This window comes from Nelumbo nucifera, chromosome 8 (assembly GCF_055504915.1).
Source record: "Nelumbo nucifera cultivar China Antique chromosome 8, China Antique-T2T, whole genome shotgun sequence".
In the NCBI taxonomy this organism is placed as follows: domain Eukaryota; kingdom Viridiplantae; phylum Streptophyta; class Magnoliopsida; order Proteales; family Nelumbonaceae; genus Nelumbo; species Nelumbo nucifera.
Window position 1 is genome coordinate 21,502,851 of NC_142656.1, and position 20,524 is coordinate 21,523,374.

A 20,524-nucleotide genomic window follows, 5' to 3' on the forward strand; every position below is an offset into this window, starting at 1 on the left:
ACCTATAATAAACATCAAGAATTGAAATTTCTTGCTATGAAATAATTTTCCTATATAATTTCAGTTTAACCTTGCTAAAAATAAAATAATAGCAATTAAGTTGAAGCTAATGGAAAAAAAAAAAAAAAACTAAGCAAACTTACATGCATCAAGAATTGAAATTTTAATGAATCCTCTCTAACATCCATTAAACCATTAAATCAATCATAAGATCACTCCAAGAATCGAAACCATTAAAGAATCCTCCCTTAAATCTGCATACCTCAAGAATGATTGACAATCCATTAAATTAAATCCTTAAGAACTGAAATTTTAATAAATTCTCAAACATTCATTAAACCTTTAAACCATAAGTCTACAACCCATTAAACCAATAAGTTTCTCAAGTGTCAATAAACAACTCCATTAGTCCAATCTGAGAAACAAATATAAAATCTCCAAAAGTTCAAGACTTCACAAAATATCCAATACTTAAGATAATTCCAAATCCACCAACCAATTCCAAGACTCCAAAATAATTCCAACTACAATCTTCCCATTTTCAATATTTTAGTCCAAGCTCCCGCTCCTACAAGAAAAAAAGAATCCAAATGTACTCATATTCATATGATTATAATGAAAGAAAAAAGCATTTGGTTTGTGTTAAATTTTCTTACCATTTCATAATGATCAAAACTCTTAAACTCCATCAAGTATTATTTTCTAGATTAGTATTTTCTAATGCAAATAAACATGCAAAGGAATTAGTGTATCCATTAAATAAATCTATAGTCAAATAAACAATGTTTCTTTACTTACTAATATCTAAGTCTGACAACCAATCATATCCACATAAAAAGGCTTGAACAATATTAGGAAGAAGGCAACTACGTCTTGAATCAATAACTCTACCACATGTAGAGAATGTTAGCTTTGGTGCAACAATGGAAACCCGGATCATCAATACAACACATGCCATCTTAGAGAATATGATATACTTTGGACTATCGACTTTCCACCAATTTAATATATTGAAATATGGATTTCTAGGGAAGAGTGGTTCATCCAAATATTGATCCAAATTTGACTTTTGGCATGCCATTTGATTATTGTGGAATTCACTCATACACCAACTATCAAAATATGTGAACAAGTATTACTTATAGGGGTGTCAACGGTATTCGAAAATCCGATTTCAAATTTGATGTTCAACATAATCGAATCAAATTCAAATAATTCAAATATCTAATCAGTCGAATTCGGATATCTTATTCTTACCGAATAGTTAATCGGATTCGAATTCAGATATGACCTGATTCGATTCAATAAATATCCGAATCCGATCGATTATTTAATTCTTATATATAATATATAAAATATTTTATATAATATATAATAATTAAGTTATAAAAATAATTTATATATTTATATACTTTATATCAATAAAATATTTATTTTATATATTTATTATTTATCTAAAATAATTAATTAATCGAATTCGAATTGAATCGAATATTCAAATATTTAATCGGATTCAAATTCAGATATTAATTTTCAATATCCATCGGATATCGAATCGAATTTGGATATTGCCTGATCCGATTCGAATTTGATCCGTTTACACCCCTAATTACTTCCCCAACTTTTCATTAGCATCAACAAATGAATCATTATTCAAATCATCATTTTCTCCAATAATTGAGGGACTAAGACACCTCATGAGTGAATCCATGTCATCAATTTCATATTCAGAAAAAAAAAAATCTACCAATGCATGATTAACCTTGTCAATATAAAAAGAAGAATTACTATCATAAATATTAGTGTAGTAAAACCTCATTAGTACCATCTTAAACTATGGATCAAGAACTAATGCAATGCTAAGATCAAAATGCATTCATGCCAATATTTGTCAAATGTTATCTTCATGAAATTTCAAATGAATTTCACAAATATCTTGAAAATAAATATTTGTAGTTGGATATTTAAACCTTGAAAAGTAATCGGTGGCATCACAAAAATCTTGAACTATTTTTTTAATAATTAATGCCATTTCCCACTCCTCCTTGGATGGATTTGATTTGTCGTCATGATCCATCTACTCCAAACAACAAAAAGCAAGTCTAAGTGTTAAAGTAAATTCTAACATAAGATATGTAGAGTTCCACCTAGTTTTCACATCTATAGGCACACTTTTCTTCCTTGCATCTTTACTTGATTTATTGCATTCTGAAACTTTTGATCTCTTGATTGTGATGAATTAACATACTTAACAAATTCTTAAACTTTCTGAAATACATGTCCTATGACTACTAAACCATCTTGCACAATTATATTCAAAATATGAGTTGAACAATGAATATAAAAAAAAATTCCCCAATGAATGGAAGTAAACATCAATCAACAAGGCAACTCTTAATTTCCCTAACCATAGCATCATTTGTAGATGCATTGTCAACTATTATGGTAGGCACCTATTTATCGATGTTCTACTCCATCTTATACATTAGAACCCTACTAAGATTCTCTTCATCATGAGGAGCTAGTACTTTCACAAAAGAAATGATTTTCTTAGGCAATGCCCAATCATCATCAATAAAATGAGCAGTAATGCAACAATACCCAATGTTCTAGTTCTCCGTTGTCCACATGTCAATGGTGAGACCAACCCTACAAAATCAATCTAAACATAGGTTGAAGATTATTGTAAAACTTCGAAAAATACCCATGTTCAACCATATTGAAAGGGTACTCATTTTTAATGATCATTTTTACGAGATCCCTATGACTTTTCTCTTGATCAAATTTAAAGTTTTGCAACTTTGTGGATGTATCTTGTGAAGTCTTAGATACTAACAATATTTTCTGACCACCTTCATTGCACCTCTTCCTAAATCATTTAAGCAAATGTTTCCTCAAATGATTGGTGCCACTGGAACTAGATTCATTAAAGTATTGTTTAGAATGATTGCAAATGGCAAGATGTTCACTTGATTCACTTTTCTTGAGAGAAAAGTCTTTCCAAACTTTGGACATTCTTTTCCTAACCCCCTAGGATTCAGATATTTGAGAATCTTGTTCTAATGGATCACCACCACCTTGAACAGTTGCTTGACTTTGACTTGTTTCAGTTTGAGACATGCTTATAACTAGAAAAAAATCCTATATGTAAGATATACAAACAAAAGTGAAGAATGGATAAAGAGAACAAAAAAAAAATTGTTGCTGATTTTGGAAGTGCACAAAAGCAAAAAAAAAAAAAAAAATGTAAGTCCCAAAGAAATATGGATATGGAAGAACGGTTGAGTTTCAAATACTAAAATACACCCCATCTATTCTTTACCAAAAAAATAAAAAAGAATGGGAGAAAATGAAACAAAAACTAGAAGCCAAGGTCCAAAACTTCACCTTTTTCGAATAGAGAAAGTGATGAGTTGTGATTAATGAAACTTTTGCCCTTTCATTTTCGTTCAATCTTCAAGATTTGAGGAACAACAAAAGGCTCAAAAAGTGAAGTTCAAGTGTCGTCGTGCCAGCCTGAAGTGGCAAAGTCTGAACAGAGGAATTGCGAAGTGAGGTTTGAGAGTCAGAGATGGTGATTATGTGATTCGATGAGTCTTGTTTTCCTAAGGAACTTTCTCAGAGAAAGAGAAAGTGATGACTAATGAGTAGAAACTAGAAAGACCAAAGGGTAAAGGGTTTTAGGTTGTAAAGCAAATTTACAATTTTAGACATGTACCTATATATATAAAACTGTAAAAATATAGCATATATATTCGGTTCGGGTCTAGTTGGTTCAGGATAGCCAAAACTGATCCCAAACCGATATTAATTGGGACACAAAAATTAAAACTATAATGAACTAGTCGGAATGTATTATAGAACCATAACCGTTATATACGATTCATACGGTTCGGGTCTACCGGGTAGATTGGACCCATTGATAGCCCTAGCACCAACGAAGGAGGAGCAAGCCTACCAAGACACCATGGGCTAATTTTGCGTAAATGAGGATAGCCTTGCAACTAGACTATGGTTCCCCATAAGTGAGTAGGTGGCTCAAATCTTGATGGTTCATTGGGCGACCTCTTAGCTAATTTCAAACTCAGTGAGGTTTCTGGTTGCGATGATATATATGGCTTGGATTTAGTAGATCATACTAAATGGTAGATTTTCCAAGCCATATTCATTCTAAGGAACCATAACCACTCCAAGGGTTGGTATTATTTCTCAACCTGGGACATATGTACTAATTTCCTTAGGACTCCCTCCTCCATTCATGATTGGAAGGAAAAAAATTTCTCTATGTATGGTTAGGAAGCATGGCTTTGCCGATGAGGTGGTTAGCACTTACAACTGGCTTGAAGGAGCTCATGGTTATAGGAGAGGATGAAAGAAATTTCAAAAGGCTAGTCAATATCGAGGTTAATGTTACAAAGTTTTTGTCTAAGGGCATACTGTTTGAGGTAGCGCTTTTTGCCTTACACAAATAGGTAGAGACATGTGTTGAGTTGATCTATTTGTACTTTATGCTTTGTCCATTTTTTTGTATCGGTATTAACATTATTTGTTCTAACTTTTTCAAGTTTGTTGTAGTTCTAACTTGCTCGGTCTTTGCAAGGGGTCTGCATAGTGAACTCCCTTAGTGAGTGGCTTACCCTTATGTCTTACTAGTACATTGTGGCTATGAAAGAAAATGCTAGGGGTGAAGCTGAGATAGTGAAGTTGAAGGCTGAGCTACAAGAGGTTGGTTGAAAGATTAGATTGGTTGAGGATGAGTAAATAAGGTTTGAGCTACCAAAGAAGAGGCTACTGCTACACTCACTCAAAGGGAGCAAGAACTAACTCAAGCTATGGCTGAGTACAAAGAATCTGCCAAGCATTGGAAGGATTTGAACACATACAACATTAGTATTTTCTTGTTCTAGTTTGATATGTGTAAATCCAAGGTTGCTTAGTTCTTCGTTGATCAAGACCTCAGCTTTTTCGATCCGAAGGCTTCCCTAGAAGGGACCATCATTGTGGTAGGGGGAGGACATGCTGGATGAGACTTTTGGGTGTGATAGGTTGGTTGGAACAACCATGGGTGATAACCCTATTGTTTCATTGAGTGGCCTACATGAGACTTTCAACCATTTAGTTCCTCAGCTGAACCTTCCATCCCTTCTGACTGAGCTGGTTTGGTATTGCTGACTGGGCCTTGGCTCATTTGTATGACCAATGCATTGACAGAGTTTATCTTGATGACTCAACTGCTCAACCGTCATTCCCTATCAAGCCTAACTCAGTTAGGTATTTAGGGGTTCAGGGCCCCATCACCTTACCTATAGAGGAAGACATTTGGAACAAAAACAAAATTTTATTAAGGCTTAGTTTGGAAGGAGTACAAATACAAATATGTAGAGTGAAAAACCTTGTATTTTGTATTATTTTGTACGTATTTTCATAGTACATATTTGTATTTGTACTCTTTCCAAACTGAGCCTAAAACTCAATTCTCAAGGTACATAAGGTGTTTCTAGATTTGGTTGTCATTCTATTGTGGTTTAGGTGCTACCTAGTTGAGGCTTTTTCATGTTCTTAGGATGTTAGCTTCGACACTCTCTATGAGAGATGTAACCACCAAGGCACCTTTGTCAGATGAGGTATGTAGTTTCATTGTTGAGTTCTTACCAATCCTTGATGTCATGTCCATGGCCTTGCTAGAATATGCAATATTTGTCTTGATTTTCTTGATTGGATTTAAGCTTACCAGATCACCTAAAGAAGGGTTTGTCTTGGACCTTGAATAGGACTTGTGTCCATGAGGGACATTCAAGGGGTGTGATGGTTGTAACTTTGGAGCCTTCGGTGCTTGGCTGAGTTTGTTAGCTTAGGATCTTCTATCGCCGTAGAGTCTGTTATTGACTGTATTCGGTTTTTGAGCGATGGGATTGGTTAATCGGTGCTCAATGATTATGGTTATTTTGGGGCAGCTACTCTACTCAATTATTGAGGTAGTTGTGCTAAGTTGTTGGGCAGTTAGGGTCCCGATCCTATTGCTTATTCAAGTAGCTCGGGTGATGTTCTTGGTTTCCTTCGGATCAAGGGGAGTTGTTCTTGGGCAGTTACTTGGCTCGTCTACTGAGATGATCACGCAGGATGATTGGACATTTGGGATCTTGTCTAGCTATTGAGGTGTTCCTTGGTCACCGGTCAATAGGGTAATGAGGTTGTCAACTTGATACTAGAGGTTCTCAATTTGTTCTTGTGTGGCAGGTTGGACCTCTCGAGTTGGTTGTTGAAGGTTTAAAGGATGAGTTTGGTTTTTAGGGTGGTTCTTTGCGGCTGTAGAGACCTGCTAAGAAGGGACTAATTTTGGGAGTTTCTATTGGTATTGGTGTGTGTCTTTGGAGTCATGGTGGTTTGGTTGATGTTGGTTTTTAGGGTGGTTCTTTGTGGCCGTGGTTCTTAGGGTGATTCTTTGTGGCTGTGGAGACAAGTTGAGAGGGGCTAATTTTGGGAATTCCTATTAGTATTGGTGTGTATATGGAGTCATGGTGGTATGGCTTCTTGCTCGTTTCCCATAGATGGAGTCAATCTGTTGCAGTCCAAATTAATAGACAAATATAATGAAAGAGGGTGGACTAATGTGAGCGAATGAACTGAGCTACTTCTGAAGATTTGCAAAATGGTAAAGAGTCCTAAGGTGTGTCCCCAAGTGAGCTCTCAAATTCTTAAATCAATAGATGATTAAGAGATTGATGGCTTGAACAAAAGAGATTGGTCGGTGATGGAAGCAAGAAAGCAAGGAGACTAGAGGGCGTTGTATTATGTATATTGTTTTTTCAAAGATACCATACCTATATATAGAAGAGATGTTGTGCATGTTTAGGAGTCCTAGTCCTATTGGGAGACAACTATTGAGCCTGGGGTTCACAACGGCTTATCCTTATCTTAGCATGCCTTGTGCATATGAATGAGGCTGACTTGTTGGATTGACAGTTGGGTTGGTTGGGATTACTATGGAGATCTTTGGTATATTCTAGGACATGTGATGGCATGGGTTTGGCCACGCATATGGACCTCATCATGTATATCTAGAGTTTTCAACCTATAATGCCACTTTTTTTTTATTTTTTTTTAAAGTTTGATAAATTTAAAAACAAATAAGGATATTAAAACCAATTGAGGGCTGGCTCGTTGGTGTGCTAACTGGGTTGTACCAGCATCGACGCGGAATCAAGTCCCGCATCCAGCACTTTAGGGGGAAAAAGGGTAAAGGGGAAAGTTATGGGTGTTTAACCAAAAATCTTGCTTCATTCTACAAAACAAAAAAATGATATTAATGTTTGAATGCTCAAAGTCTCAATATTTAGCATTCCGGTGACCCTCAAATTGATACATAAGCCAACTTTACTAATCGATAGAGTATTAACTTTTACATGCAATGTGTACATTTTATACATGTTTTCTACCTTGTTCTTCATTTTTTTTAAATCAAATACAACCTTGAATTAATAAATTCGGATTACTAGATTAGATTCATATTTGATCCAATTATAAATAGTAGGGCTATTCACTGGTCGGATTGGGTTGGTTTATTGACGCTTTTCCAACCGACCTGACCTGGTCGGTTTACCTAGAAATGAAACCAAAACCGACCCAATACAAAGTAAAACCGACCTGGTCGGTTTGAATCGGTTTGGGTCAGTTTTGTGAATGATTCTCCCAGTGTGAACGATAAAGGATTCAAGTCTAACAAAGTAAAGGTTGGATGCTTGGAAATTAAAAATGATTTGATGGATTAAAACTGATATTTTATATATCAGAAATTTTATATATAATATGTATATTTCTGAAATAAAGCTGAAATATATATAGTAAAACTGGAATATATCAGATATATATACATATATATTATATATAATATATCTAAGTCGGTTCGGTTTCAGTTTTTATGTTTAAAACCGAAACCAAACCGAACCATCGGTTTATGTTTTTTTGTAACCCGAAACCGACTGGTGCTGAAGAAAAACCGGCCAATTCGGGTTGGATCGGACCGGATTGGTCAATTTGGATCTTGTTATGAACAGCCCTAATAAATAAATAAAATTCAAATCACCCTTAATTCATTGAATTCGAATTAAGATGAATAAATTTTGGTCTAGCCAGTTGGAGACACTTTTGCTTTCTCGTATCCAATTAACCCACTAAAAAGAATCCAGTTATCCAAGAATCTCTACAATGAATGAAGGAAATGACCCTAATTCCATAATTTGTCACAATCAAGCCATTTCTGATGTCTAATTAACTGTTTAAGTTGATTGTTGACTTGGATATTTCCATGGATTTCATCGTTGCCTTTTGACTTTGAAACACTTGATAAATGGGGCCCTATAAGTGGGGCCCTTTACCCACTACATGCATCTCCGACCTCATGTTGGGCATACTATCGTCATACCATATCTTTCACACTTTTCACATATAAACGTGAACCACACATACATACAATTCACATGGACCCCTCCGACCAAAATTGTTAAATGTTAAATAATCTTAAGTGGACGGCCAATTGGTAGAAAAAGTTGAAATCTTCTACGCGTATGTCAGCTTAATTGGCCCCATTACGTCCTGAGCGGTTCCTAACCAATCATGATATGACACGTCAGTATGACATAGGACCCACATCTACGAAACCTAGACCTACTTGGCGTACCCTGATTATGGGTAGACTGTAGAGGTTGCACCAATGTTTTGTTGCCCATTTTATTGTCTGGTTGAAGTGGATGGTTCTCTGTCAAAAATTTTAAAAAATAATTAAAATAAAAATTAGCCAAAAATCTTTGAATAAATCGAATGGGTCAATAATTCAATTACCTGGGTTAATGAAATATTGATCGATTAAATGATTTTTTATCAAGAATAAAATTAGAAAAAAATAGAACCGATTTTCTGGACGATTTTTGAACTGAACGATGGGCTGTTTGGATCAGTGACAGTTCGAAAACCATGATTTACATTACCATGGCTATGGTTTATCATACCGTGTCTGATAGAGAGATGACTAGTGAGTAGTGACTTACAAAAAGAAGGGTAAATTATATATTAATAACTTATACTATGAGGGTAGTGGCAATAACTCCTAAATTTTTATTTGTGACAAAAAACCTTTTAAAATTTCATATTCTGATTAAGATCCTCCTCTATTAACATTCACACTTTTTATCTAGCAACATTTTAACATTAGTAACGGGCTTCGAAACCACATCTCGTCTAGGGTTTATCTAATTACGTGCCAACCGAGCCACTCGATTGTCGATTGGTTATTAAAATAAGTAGGGTTGAGGTTCAATTTAGTGTTTTTTTTTGTTTATTACTAGTTTAGTCCATATTTCAATTTTAGGTTTTCGTATAATTTTTTTATTTTCTTATTTCAATTTTTTATAAAAGTTTGCTGAATGGATATTTTGGTAAATTACTTTTCTGTCAATTAATTTAACAGAAATGGGGTCAGGGTTTGTCACGAAATGAAAGTTTAGGGGCTAATTCCCACTACTCCTAAACTTAAGGTAATTATATGGCTGTAATTGACTTCTCACTTCTCAGCTCAATCCTTTCTCACCAGCAACTTGTGAATATATATAGCTAGAAAAGCATAGATATGAGTCTGCGAGACCCTGTTTTTCTCGTCCACTTATCTGCTTCTGTTCCTTATTCTTCCTCACCATTGAAGGGGCCTTGTGAATTGGAAATTCTGTGCTTCTACTCATGGCGTGCAGACTTGCAGACTCGGGATTCCATTTCATAGTAGTCTCTATACCTATCTATTCCATCACATGTTACTTTCTTTTTCTTTAAATTCTTATACATTGTGCATTCTTTGATTTCAGGGCTCCCAGCAAAGGCGAGTTCGTAGTAATAGGATTGCCTCGCAAAGTTTTCCCGGTATGCATTCAGTTTCAGTTTTGAAGGTGTTCTCGTTTTGTTTGTCTTTCTGGTCACATCCCACAAGTTCATTTTAGTTGTTTGAGTAGTTTCTCATATTTTTCTCTACATGGTTGGTTGATTTAGCTTCTATTTCCAAATGGTTATTCAGGTTATGTTTGAATATTGCGTACTGGTATACTTTTAAAATAGATATAGAGTTTTTAATGGTAATATAATGGTCGAGAAACAGAAAATTTTGAGTAAGTAATTGCAAAGACCCTCTCTCTATTTTGGTGCATTCGAATCAACAGTTACCGCTGCACTGTTTTAACTTGACACCCATTTGAGGGAAAAGGTCTGCATAACAGGTTTGAGGAAAGGGTAATGTATTAGTGTTGATATGAATGAAAGGGGAAGACCCCGTATACAGTGAGAAGCTGTATCTCAATAAGTATCTCAATAAAAATAGGTTGCATCACAAAAAACAAACAGGACCCCGCCACAACTCAGTTCAACAGGCTAAAAAAAACCTGCCCTGCTGCCTTCCTTATTATCTCGTCAACGTTGGTGTGAAAAATCTTGAACTCCTGGAATTCCTCTACGTCCAGACGTCCAAACAATAACCTCTAGGATGGAAGGACTTTCCTTTCTTGTTTGCCACCAACTGACACCCCAGTTGATTTGGTAAATTTGGCAGTCTTAACTATATCCAATATATCAGCTGTGTAGTAAAAATAGCTAAGTCTTGAAGCTATTTAACACCATTGTGATACATGATGGATCCCAAATTTGATTCTTCTGTATCTAATGTGCAGACTATTTATGATCTTCTCTACTTGTTCATCCATAAGAAATTTTCCCTTTACTTGGCTCACATTTTGGTGCTTTAGCTTGTTACTTATTTCTATGTTTATATAGAGAATTAGAGATATATGGTTCTCTCATTGAAATTTCTCAAAAAGGTTGCAATATGTCCCGTTCATTTCAATTGCCTCATAGGCTCTATGTGGTTATGACATTGCATGTTTGGAAAGGTCTCAGGCTTTTGAAGGCATTTAAATATTTTTTTCTTGCCCTTTGTTGATAGGAAGAAGACCAAATTGTGTCATTGAAGTCCATTATTATCTTTCTTCATTTGGATTATATTGATCATCACTGAAGTGAGAACTTTCCATCTTTCATGGATTGAGTTTTTCTCAGATGTAGAAAGGATGGGTGAAAAATTGATCATGCATTGGAAACATATCATTTGTTTTCCTTGACCAGAAGAGTCTGACCTCCTCTTTACAGGAAGAATTTAAAAACTAGAATAAAAAGATAATAGTGGACTACTTACATCACAATTTCTTTTATGTCAGATTTAGTTTTATATACTTGAGAATTACTTTTATTTCACTGAGAATGCTTTCTATTTTCTTTCTTGAAGGATTAAGTCAACAATACATGGTATTTTTTTAACAGTTTAACCTAAAGTTGCTTTTTTTCAAAAGGGTGTTTAATGCATTAGAATATGTTATTTTTTTGTTCTTGTCCTTGAACTGTATTTAAGTATCAGCATTTATTATATTCTTTTTGACTATAGCTTATGATGTTGGTTTTGCCAACATTGTAGGCACACTAATGCATTTCCTAATCATAAACAGGTATATGCTATGTGAAGTGGGGAAGCCTCCCCAAAGGGGGATCCAATTCTCATATTTTATCTCATAACAGAAGGACTGTAATTGTACAGGCTGTGGCAGCTCCAGTTCAACCCCCTACAGTAGACGACAGTTCTGAGCAAAGAAAGCAGCTGGCTGAACACTATGGATTTAGCCAAATTGGAGAAGCACTTCCGGAAAATATTACACTGAAGGATATTATTGATACCCTTCCGAAGAAGGTATCCTTTCTTAATATAGTCAATGGTATAAGAGGCATATATAGGTCAAGGAAGCCACATGTTCAAACATCTGCCAATGGTATATATGATATGCCTTGAAAGATCAACACCCTATGTTTGATTTGTCCTATCTAGAAGAACTCCAAGGTCCTTAAAAGACCAATCAAATAATACCAACTGATGAATCCACTTTCCTGGAATTTTGTTGTATCTTCTGACACTGAATGGTTATGATTATTCATTTGGTCAAATTTTAATACTGTCCAGTGGCTCTTGTTTTCCTTACAAGATTGGATGTCTTGAAGCATTATCTGCATTAATATTTTCAATGGAAATCTTATTCCATTGTCTAACCCTTCATGAATATTTTGCAATAAGGTATTTGAGATTGATGATGTGAAGGCTTGGAAGTCGGTCTTAATATCTGTTACTTCTTATGCGTTGGGACTTTTCATGATATCCAAAGCTCCATGGTATCTACTCCCATTGGCTTGGGCATGGACTGGAACTTCTGTAACTGGGGTAAGCCCTCTCCTCAATTTCCTCTGTCATTATTGGATCATTAAGACTTCATTTCAATTTCCTTTGCTGTTTATCCCAGGCATCTTATTTCTTTTTCCTTGTCAAGCTCTTTGTAATAGGCCATGATTGTGCTCACAAATCATTTTCGAGGAACAAACTAGTGGAGGATATTGTTGGAACATTGGCCTTTTTGCCTCTTATATATCCATATGAGCCATGGCGTTTTAAGCATGACAGACATCATGCAAAAACAAACATGTATGCATTCTACCTGCCTCCATTCTATTAGTTCTGTTGAAGCAAATATTATCTGTTTTTCATATTAAGTCAAATCTGTGTGAGCACATGATGGTTAAATTATTTGGACAGGATGGGCTAGAGGATTGTTTTATCAGGATATCTACATGTTGAACCCTCATTTAATCCTGTCTATGCATGAACATCGTTTGTCTTCAGGGCCTTTGGCATTTCATATCTCCTGGATGGATTTCTAAGCAAAAAAAGAATAAGGAAAAGGAGAAAAAAATCTGACTAATTGAAACCCCTGAACATCTGATCTGTTGCTTTCAATAGGTGGTTGTGAGGATATCTTGAATAAAATTTAAACAAAAGGGTATATTATCCATAGAATTGTTAGGGACATCCAATTGGGGAAATTTTGTTCATTTACATTCCTAGTCCTAGTTGAAAGTTGAAACTAGTTATCAACTTCCTATAGAGGATTAAACATGTGTGGAGTGTGTTAATTAATTCCTGTTATAAGTAAAAATACTGTACTAGGAAATTAGTTAATAAGATCAGATAGGTCCATTTCATTAAAATTGGAAAGGAGGATGCTAAAACTAATAAAAATAAAATATAATGTATCCAAAAAAATGTGGCAGTGGTATTTTGTTTATCAACTTCTACATGTCATCACCTTTTTAATTTAAAAATCCAGCGGGCTCACTGGTAATGTCTCTTGCTGGTTGTAGCAAAGACCTGGTATCAGTTTTCCACTTTTTTCAGGGTTGGGATGGTTTTAGGGTTCAGGAAATGGGCTATACCCCATTGTATAGTCCATTCGCCTTGCAAAAGGGGAAACGGAAAGGGTTGGTTGGACCCAGATATATATGAAATGAAATATTAAAAGTTACACCTATAGTGGGGCATGCTTAGGGGAGAGTTAGATAAAAGCCTTGCCCTTCAGAAAATCTGTGTGAAATAAACCAGCTCAGTCTCAAAGACCTAAATATATCCAGTCTTACTTATATATGTAGGAAATTAAGGATCCTCCAGATTTGTTCTGTTGACATCTAACTGCAACAATCAGTTTTTTTTTTTATTTTTAATTCACAATTGCTTAGTGACCCTTGAACAAGGGACTATGTTCTTAGGGGAGAGTTCGGATAAAAGCCTCGCCCTTCAGAAAATCTATGTGAAATAAACCAGCTCAATCTCGAAAACCTAAATATATCCAAACTTATTTGTATATCTATGTAAGATCCTTTTCCAGATTTTTTAATTCATAATTGGAAGTTCCTACAATATAATTTCTTAATGACCCTTGAACAATAGAATTTCTCATCTTCAAATCTATTAATTTGTGGTGGACCCTAATGAAAGTACAAAACTATGTGTCATATAAATCATGGAATAATCCAGTTTATAAGTCTAGATTCATATTTTTCATTATTCTCCAAATTACCCTTTCCTTGCTATTCTCTTTTTTAATGATGCTTTTCATCTATTTCTTTTCATCTTGATCTTGAAAACATTCTCTTTTCTTTGTGCATTTTGTCCAGGTTGTCTGAAGATACAGCCTGGCATCCTATTTGGAGGAAAAAGTTTGATTCATCTCCAGTTTTGCGCAAAGCAATCATATTTGGTTACGGTCCAATCAGGCCTTGGATGTCTATAGCTCACTGGTACCATAGTGATTATTCAGACAGTATCAGTCATTACTCATTCAGACATGTTATCCACATTTAGTATACTGCTTTCTACTTAGTTTTGAGCACTATTCTGGATTGTTAATATCTCGATTTTTTGCTCCTGGATATCAACATTAATAGACATCTCAATAAATAGGTTGATCTGGCACTTCGATTTGAAAAAGTTCAGACCAAGTGAAGTTAAAAGGGTGAAGATTAGCTTGGCTTGCGTCTTTGCATTTCTAGCAATTGGATGGCCGTTAATTATCTATAAAACAGGAGTGGTGGGATGGATCAAGTTTTGGTTGATGCCATGGTTGGGGTTTCACTTTTGGGTACTGCTTCTTGCTCTCTTTATCTTTAGCATTCTTTAAGGCTGTGTTTGGTTTGAAATAAAAGGTAGGGAAACTTACCTTGTATAGGTTTCCCTACCTTCCCCTTCCTTTCCCTACCTTTTCTTTCAAACTAAGCACAGTGTAAATGACTTTGATGTTCAAGGAACATAGGTATTTACCGGGATTGGCCAACACTTAACCACTTCACTTGGCTTATGGCCTATGGTGCTGTGATCCATGACTCAAGGTCTCCTGCCTGTGTACTATGCCTTTAATCAGTCTTATGGCTGTAACAAACTAACAATCTGTTCTTATCCTTCTTCCAAACCACCAACAAAATATGACAGGTTAAGAAAAAGGTCTCTTAAATGGTAATATCTATGATGCTGCAAGAATTTTGACCAATCAACCCACCTTAAATTTTGATGAATGCCAGCTGATTGGTTACCGCTTTTATGATTTAAGTTGATTGGTTATAAATTTTTTATACATCATGCCCTTCCGGTATCATAGTCGGACTCTTGTTAAACAACCACATGCTGCTTTGGTTCCGAGAGTGGGAGATCTCCTAGTTGGAGCCCACCATATCACTTGTCTCATCCTATGTTTCTGCTACTTGTGTGGAGTTCATATTCACAAGATAAAGACATGGACCTTAGTTCCTTGTCTTATGAATCCAATGTCTGAAGTTCTGTGTCTTAATGGTCTAACCCATAAACATTTGCAGATGAGTACTTTTACAATGGTCCACCATACAGCTCCACATATACCTTTCAAATCTTCAGATGAGTGGAATGCAGCTCAAGCTCAGCTTAATGGGACAGTTCATTGCAACTATCCTCACTGGTAATACACCATTCTTTGCCTGTCTCCTACCCCCCCCCAAAAAAAAAAAAAAATAAAAAAAATAAAAAATAATAATAATAATAAATAAAAGAAAAGAAAAAAACTCTCCTATCCAAAAAGAGAACCTTTTTCTTTTGCATGATATGTTGAGATGAGAATGTCCTCCACGAGTTCAAACTAAAAAAGATGCAATAAAGCTAAGGGCATTGCTATTATTCAGCAGTCAGAAAATAAAGTAATTGAGGAAGAATGAGAAAGAGAAAACATCTTTAGCAATGCTCAATAATCAATTAAAATATTTATTATCTTGTTCCTTCCCTTTTTCCTAGATTTAAATGTTTTCATATATTAATTTTACTTTGTTGCTTATCTGGAATGATGATAATGGAAGATTCCTTTTGCTGGACAGGATCGAGATCCTTTGCCATGATATCAATGTACACATTCCTCATCATATATCTCCAAGGATACCAAGCTACAATTTGCGCGTGGCTCATCAATCTATCCAGGAGAATTGGGGCAAGGTAAACAGATCATTTCCTCTTGATTATTACATTTTGTCTTTCTCTTTGAAATCCCTTCATACATGGGGGCTGACAAATTTCTTTCCTTTTTCTCCTCTTCCACCTTCCACCTCTGATATTCTGCACTACCAACAGTACTTGAATGAAGCGACATGGAATTGGCGTTTAATGAAGACAATAATGACAATGTGCCATGTTTACAGCAAGGAGGAAAACTATGTTGCATTTGATGGCATTGCTCCTCAAGAGTCCCAACCAATTACATTCCTTAGAAAAGTGATGCCTGATTATGCCTAAACTTATTTTATGTTCATGGGGTCTACTACTTTCATTTTTTCCCCTTTTGATATTATTTTTGGGGTCACATTACATGTATTCTCTCTTATATGAAGCACAAATGATTCTTTTATTTTGGCAATAAAAATAGTCAGGTAGGGCAAAGCGGTGATCTTCAAAATCCATGCTTTGATTGCTTTCCTCTAGTCGTTAAGACTTTATCAGACTCCAATCATGTAAACAGGCCAACTGCCAACAACTATTGGACCATTTCTTTGTCCAACAACTATTAGACTTGTTCTCTGTGATGCAACAGATTTGATCAGGAATACAATTCCAGGTAGCATTTGCTTTGTGCCATATAGCTGCGTAGGTCCATTACAGGCTTACAGTGGTAAAATCTTGTAATTTAGATCTCAAGCTATCTGAAAAGAAAGTTATTTGCTTTGTGCCATATAGCTTCATGGTTTTCCTTTTTTCTTTCTTTCCTAATTTGTTTTCTTTGGATTGAATATGCTTGTTAATTTCTGTTTAACTTGCATAGTTTCAGCTTCCAATTTCTCATAAATCCTAATCTTGGTGGGGACAACTCAAATTTAATAATATTTTTAGGGACTATATTTTAGTATTGAATTACAAGGTGAAGGAATTCCATATTTGATCAGTCGATCTCATGCTCGGACGGTTAACGGAATATTCAGGTTTGGTTAATAATATGGTTATGGTGGGAAACAGACAGGGCCCATTGCAAAAGCTAGTGACGTTCAAAGTACATGATCTCATCATGCTCGTCCCAGGAAATCAGGCCCAACGACAGCAGCTACTTCAGGTGTTCCACATTACCAGTTTACCACCCAGGGCCCAGCTTAGCGGTTGCAACCGTTCACATGAAAAAAGGGAAAAAAATTCTTCAACCATCTTTTTCCACACCAAGCTGTTCCAGCTCCTTACCGAGATCGGTTTTGAAGAGTCAAAAGTTGCAGTAAGGGAACCAACTTTGAAAAAAGAAAAGTGGAGAGAGAGAGAGAGAGAGAGAGTCCAGAAGAGAAACATCTGAGAGCCTTCTCACTTCCCAGTCAGTCCAAAGCAGAAGACTGGAGTAAAATTTCTGAAGTTAATTTGTCTCCAAAGGGGGGACCCTAAAACATATTATAGTTTAATAAAACTTCCATTTTGGATCTCAAAAAATTCAAGCTGGGGTGGGTGGTTAAGCAATTAGTTGCATTCATTTCTGAGTAACAAATTTGAATAACTCTATACAAGCTCAAAATCCAAAATTCACTAAAGGGTGTCAAACCTATTAGATTTTAGATCGACTTGACTCGAATCTCTAAGATTTCTACAACCTATGAGAAAGCACTTACATGGAATGAGGGAGCTGCCTTGTACAGTTGCACTGAATCACAGGATTGGGGGAGGTGGAGTCTCCCATATATCAAACACATTCTCCTCACTGTGAAGGGCAAACAACCGATCGCCTCCTATTGAGAAATCGCAGATTGAACCTCCATAGCTCCTTCGGAGCCTAGACGTCAACACCCAATCTGGGCCAGAAAACACAGAGACACAGTCGTTCATGGATGAGAAGAGCTGACCTCCATGCAATGCCAGCTTCGGATAGCATGGCTCATCAGGCATCTTCCCCTTCATCAACCGGCTTCTGGAGCTCCACCTGACGCTCGCTGCTGTGCTCCTTAAATCCATGAAACCCAGGTCCTCGTACTCATTTACCACACAAATAGAACTAGCCGTCTCCATTGCTATGGCATCACGGACTCTCTTTTCATCTACAGTTACAGGAGCCCCAAACCCAATGTCTGACCAGGACCAGACCATCCTCCTGTCTCTGAAATCCAGCAGGCTGATGTAGCAGTTGTCCTTTCTTGGAAACAAGGTTGCAACCAACAAACAGTTAGCCCGCTGGAGCCATTGAAGCTTGTCAGCATCACCAAGGGACCAACCCAGAGGTTCATAAAAGAAATCAATCTGCTTCCCTGTCACCTGGTCCCATACCCCAATTCCATACTCATTGCTCCTACCTTTACAACTAGCAAATATCTTGTAATCTGGGCTGAAACTCAAGGCTCCAGCGGTGAAGCTTTTGACCTGGTTCTCATGACTCACCTGAAACTTGTACCTGAGCTCGCCTGTGGATGAGCTGAACAGACCCATCCCACCATCCCCATGGCCTAGCTTCTCGCAGGCACTGACCACTATGTTGTTAGAGTCGATCCACCCAGCATCGTTCACTCTCTGATAATCAAGACTAATTGGCTGGTGTTCTTCAAGCATCCAGTCATAGACGTGCACCATGCTGCCATGGGCGACACAACAGCCTCCATCAGGGCCTGCCCGGATTGCCGTGCCGTCGCCGGGTGCTCGACCCATTACAGAGCCGGCGAACTTGAGCCTGTTTCCATCAAATTGACCCCTCTTGGCAGTCCGTACACGGTCGTGCAGGCCATAGAAGAGGGCCTCGCGGTACAGCAGCTTTTCAGGTACGTTGGCAGGAATATGGAGCTCCCCGGTCCGGAGAAGGTCGAGAAGGACGGCAAAGCACGAGGGATTTCGATCGATGAAGTACTCACTGGCCCCGTCGGGTTGCAGGTTCCAGTTCTCGTCAAACATTGCTCCAAATAGCGAGTTACGGCCAGCGTTAGCCAGGGTCGTCCCTGTTGTCTCGAAGATCCTACCTCCAACATTAAACCTCACCCTGTCTCTCTGAATTCCCATGGTTTGCCGGAAATTTGAAAGACTCAATTGGGCCTTATAGAAGGAAGATTACCGTGAAGTTGAGGAAGTTAAATCACTGATGGTTGTAAAACGAGAAATACAGTGACAACAGAGATATTTGTTGGAAGAAAATGAATATGTATCACCTGAAATGGGAGAAATGGAGGAGATTCTTTGAAAAAGAAAATCTGATAATAAGTCTCTCCAATGTTGGAAAGCAACAATGGAAACAAGACATTGAACGAGAATCGCAGACTACGAAAAGAAATTATGTAGCGGCCCTGGATAGGTTGAAAAACAAGCCCGGAAAAGATAAATATTTATTGATGAAATGAAACCGAAACCGAAACCGGCATCAATTACAGAAAGCCAGACGGGAAATTTTCATCTACGGGTTGGAAATCAAACAGAAGAATCGTATAGACACATGAAACACAAAACAGAGGATGTCGATGAACTAACAGGAGAAACACACCGAAACCGACGAACTGCGGTCTGGGTTTTGTAGAGGGAAGGATTTTGGATATGGGTTTTCATTTGCGCAGGATTTGGTACGGGAGATTGGAATTTTGGAGCCTGTTAGATTTCAAAATTGACTCCACTCTCTCTCTCTCTCTCTCTCCGGTCTGTCCCTGATTTTCATCCGGTCTGGGCAATTCCTTAAGCTTTACTTATGTCTTCGCTGGGCCGAGAAATTCAAGGGTCTTCGTCCTCCATATAGAGTCACCCCTCTCTCTCGTCCCTCCCCCCAAAAGAAAGCGTGTCGTGTGGGGTGAGTAGAGATCCTTCCAATTTTTATTTTGGACTCCATTATGAAATGACACAGAAATTGAGATTCTGATTAATTTCTTAATCAACAACACTTTTAAATCATGTTAACTACTAATCTAATGCTCTTGTTAGTTTTCTTTAACTTTTCAATAGATGAGAGGGAGTTTTTTCCTAGGTGGGTCATCCACTTCTCTAATCTCTAAAACAGTTTTTCCATCTTCAAGCCACCCAAAGGATGAAATTGACCAGTGACGTGGTCAATAAGATCACCCAGTTGATACGTAAACTCATTGTCCCTGTCCATGTCAGCTGCATTGCTGACTGGGTCTTGGATGCTTGATGCTTCATCTCTTTTAGGGCTCTACATGATATATGTTTGTCCAAATTAGTTACTGTTGAGGATGATGTAAATTCGATGGCTCTATAGTTGGACTGAATTATAAAATATAATTCTTGGATTGGATTTTTATGATTTACACAAAAATTAAGACAATTTAGTATTCATACTTAAAATTTAATTTATATAGTCAGTTTGGTTGATATACAGTACTGTTAAAGTCATTTTTAGTTGATAATATAATTAATAACATATAATATTTTGATTTTAACAGTGGATATAATTTTAAATAGAAGGGATTAGTGAAACAAGGTCCATGTAGCCGATCTCATAGTTGGAATAAGGCATAGATGATAATGATATAATATTTTGATCATTTTGAGTATAACTTATTCATTTTAATCAATATCTAATTGCAATCCGAATACGATTACAATCGATGATAAATCTAATGGATAAGATTCGACTTAAGTCTGAATTTGGATGGATCTATTGGC

General features: G+C 36.6%; 1 protein-coding gene and 1 pseudogene across 3 annotated transcripts; one reads left to right on the top strand and one right to left on the bottom strand.

Moving 5' to 3' along the window:
* Positions 1–448: 448 nt before the first annotated feature.
* LOC104610731 (BTB/POZ domain-containing protein At2g24240 pseudogene) lies at positions 449–19,682 on the bottom strand (annotated as a pseudogene). 2 transcript variants are annotated; one of them, XR_016079604.1, is made up of 2 exons: positions 17,551–19,682; positions 449–568 (listed from the first exon to the last, which is right to left on the bottom strand). The product of XR_016079604.1 is annotated as a BTB/POZ domain-containing protein At2g24240 pseudogene, transcript variant X1 (transcript). The 2 variants fall into 2 exon arrangements; XR_016079605.1 differs by lacking the exon at positions 449–568 and adding an exon at positions 16,015–16,030.
* On the top strand, positions 9,610–16,640 carry LOC104610730 (omega-6 fatty acid desaturase, chloroplastic-like). Its single transcript, XM_010277485.3, has 10 exons — positions 9,610–9,768; positions 9,852–9,906; positions 11,532–11,770; positions 12,149–12,292; positions 12,399–12,550; positions 14,077–14,199; positions 14,363–14,540; positions 15,268–15,386; positions 15,796–15,910; positions 16,046–16,640. The coding sequence occupies exons 1-10, from the start codon at positions 9,730–9,732 to the stop codon at positions 16,205–16,207; spliced, it is 1,326 nt and encodes a 441-aa protein (XP_010275787.1). The 5' UTR covers positions 9,610–9,729; the 3' UTR covers positions 16,208–16,640.
* Positions 19,683–20,524: the final 842 nt, after the last annotated feature.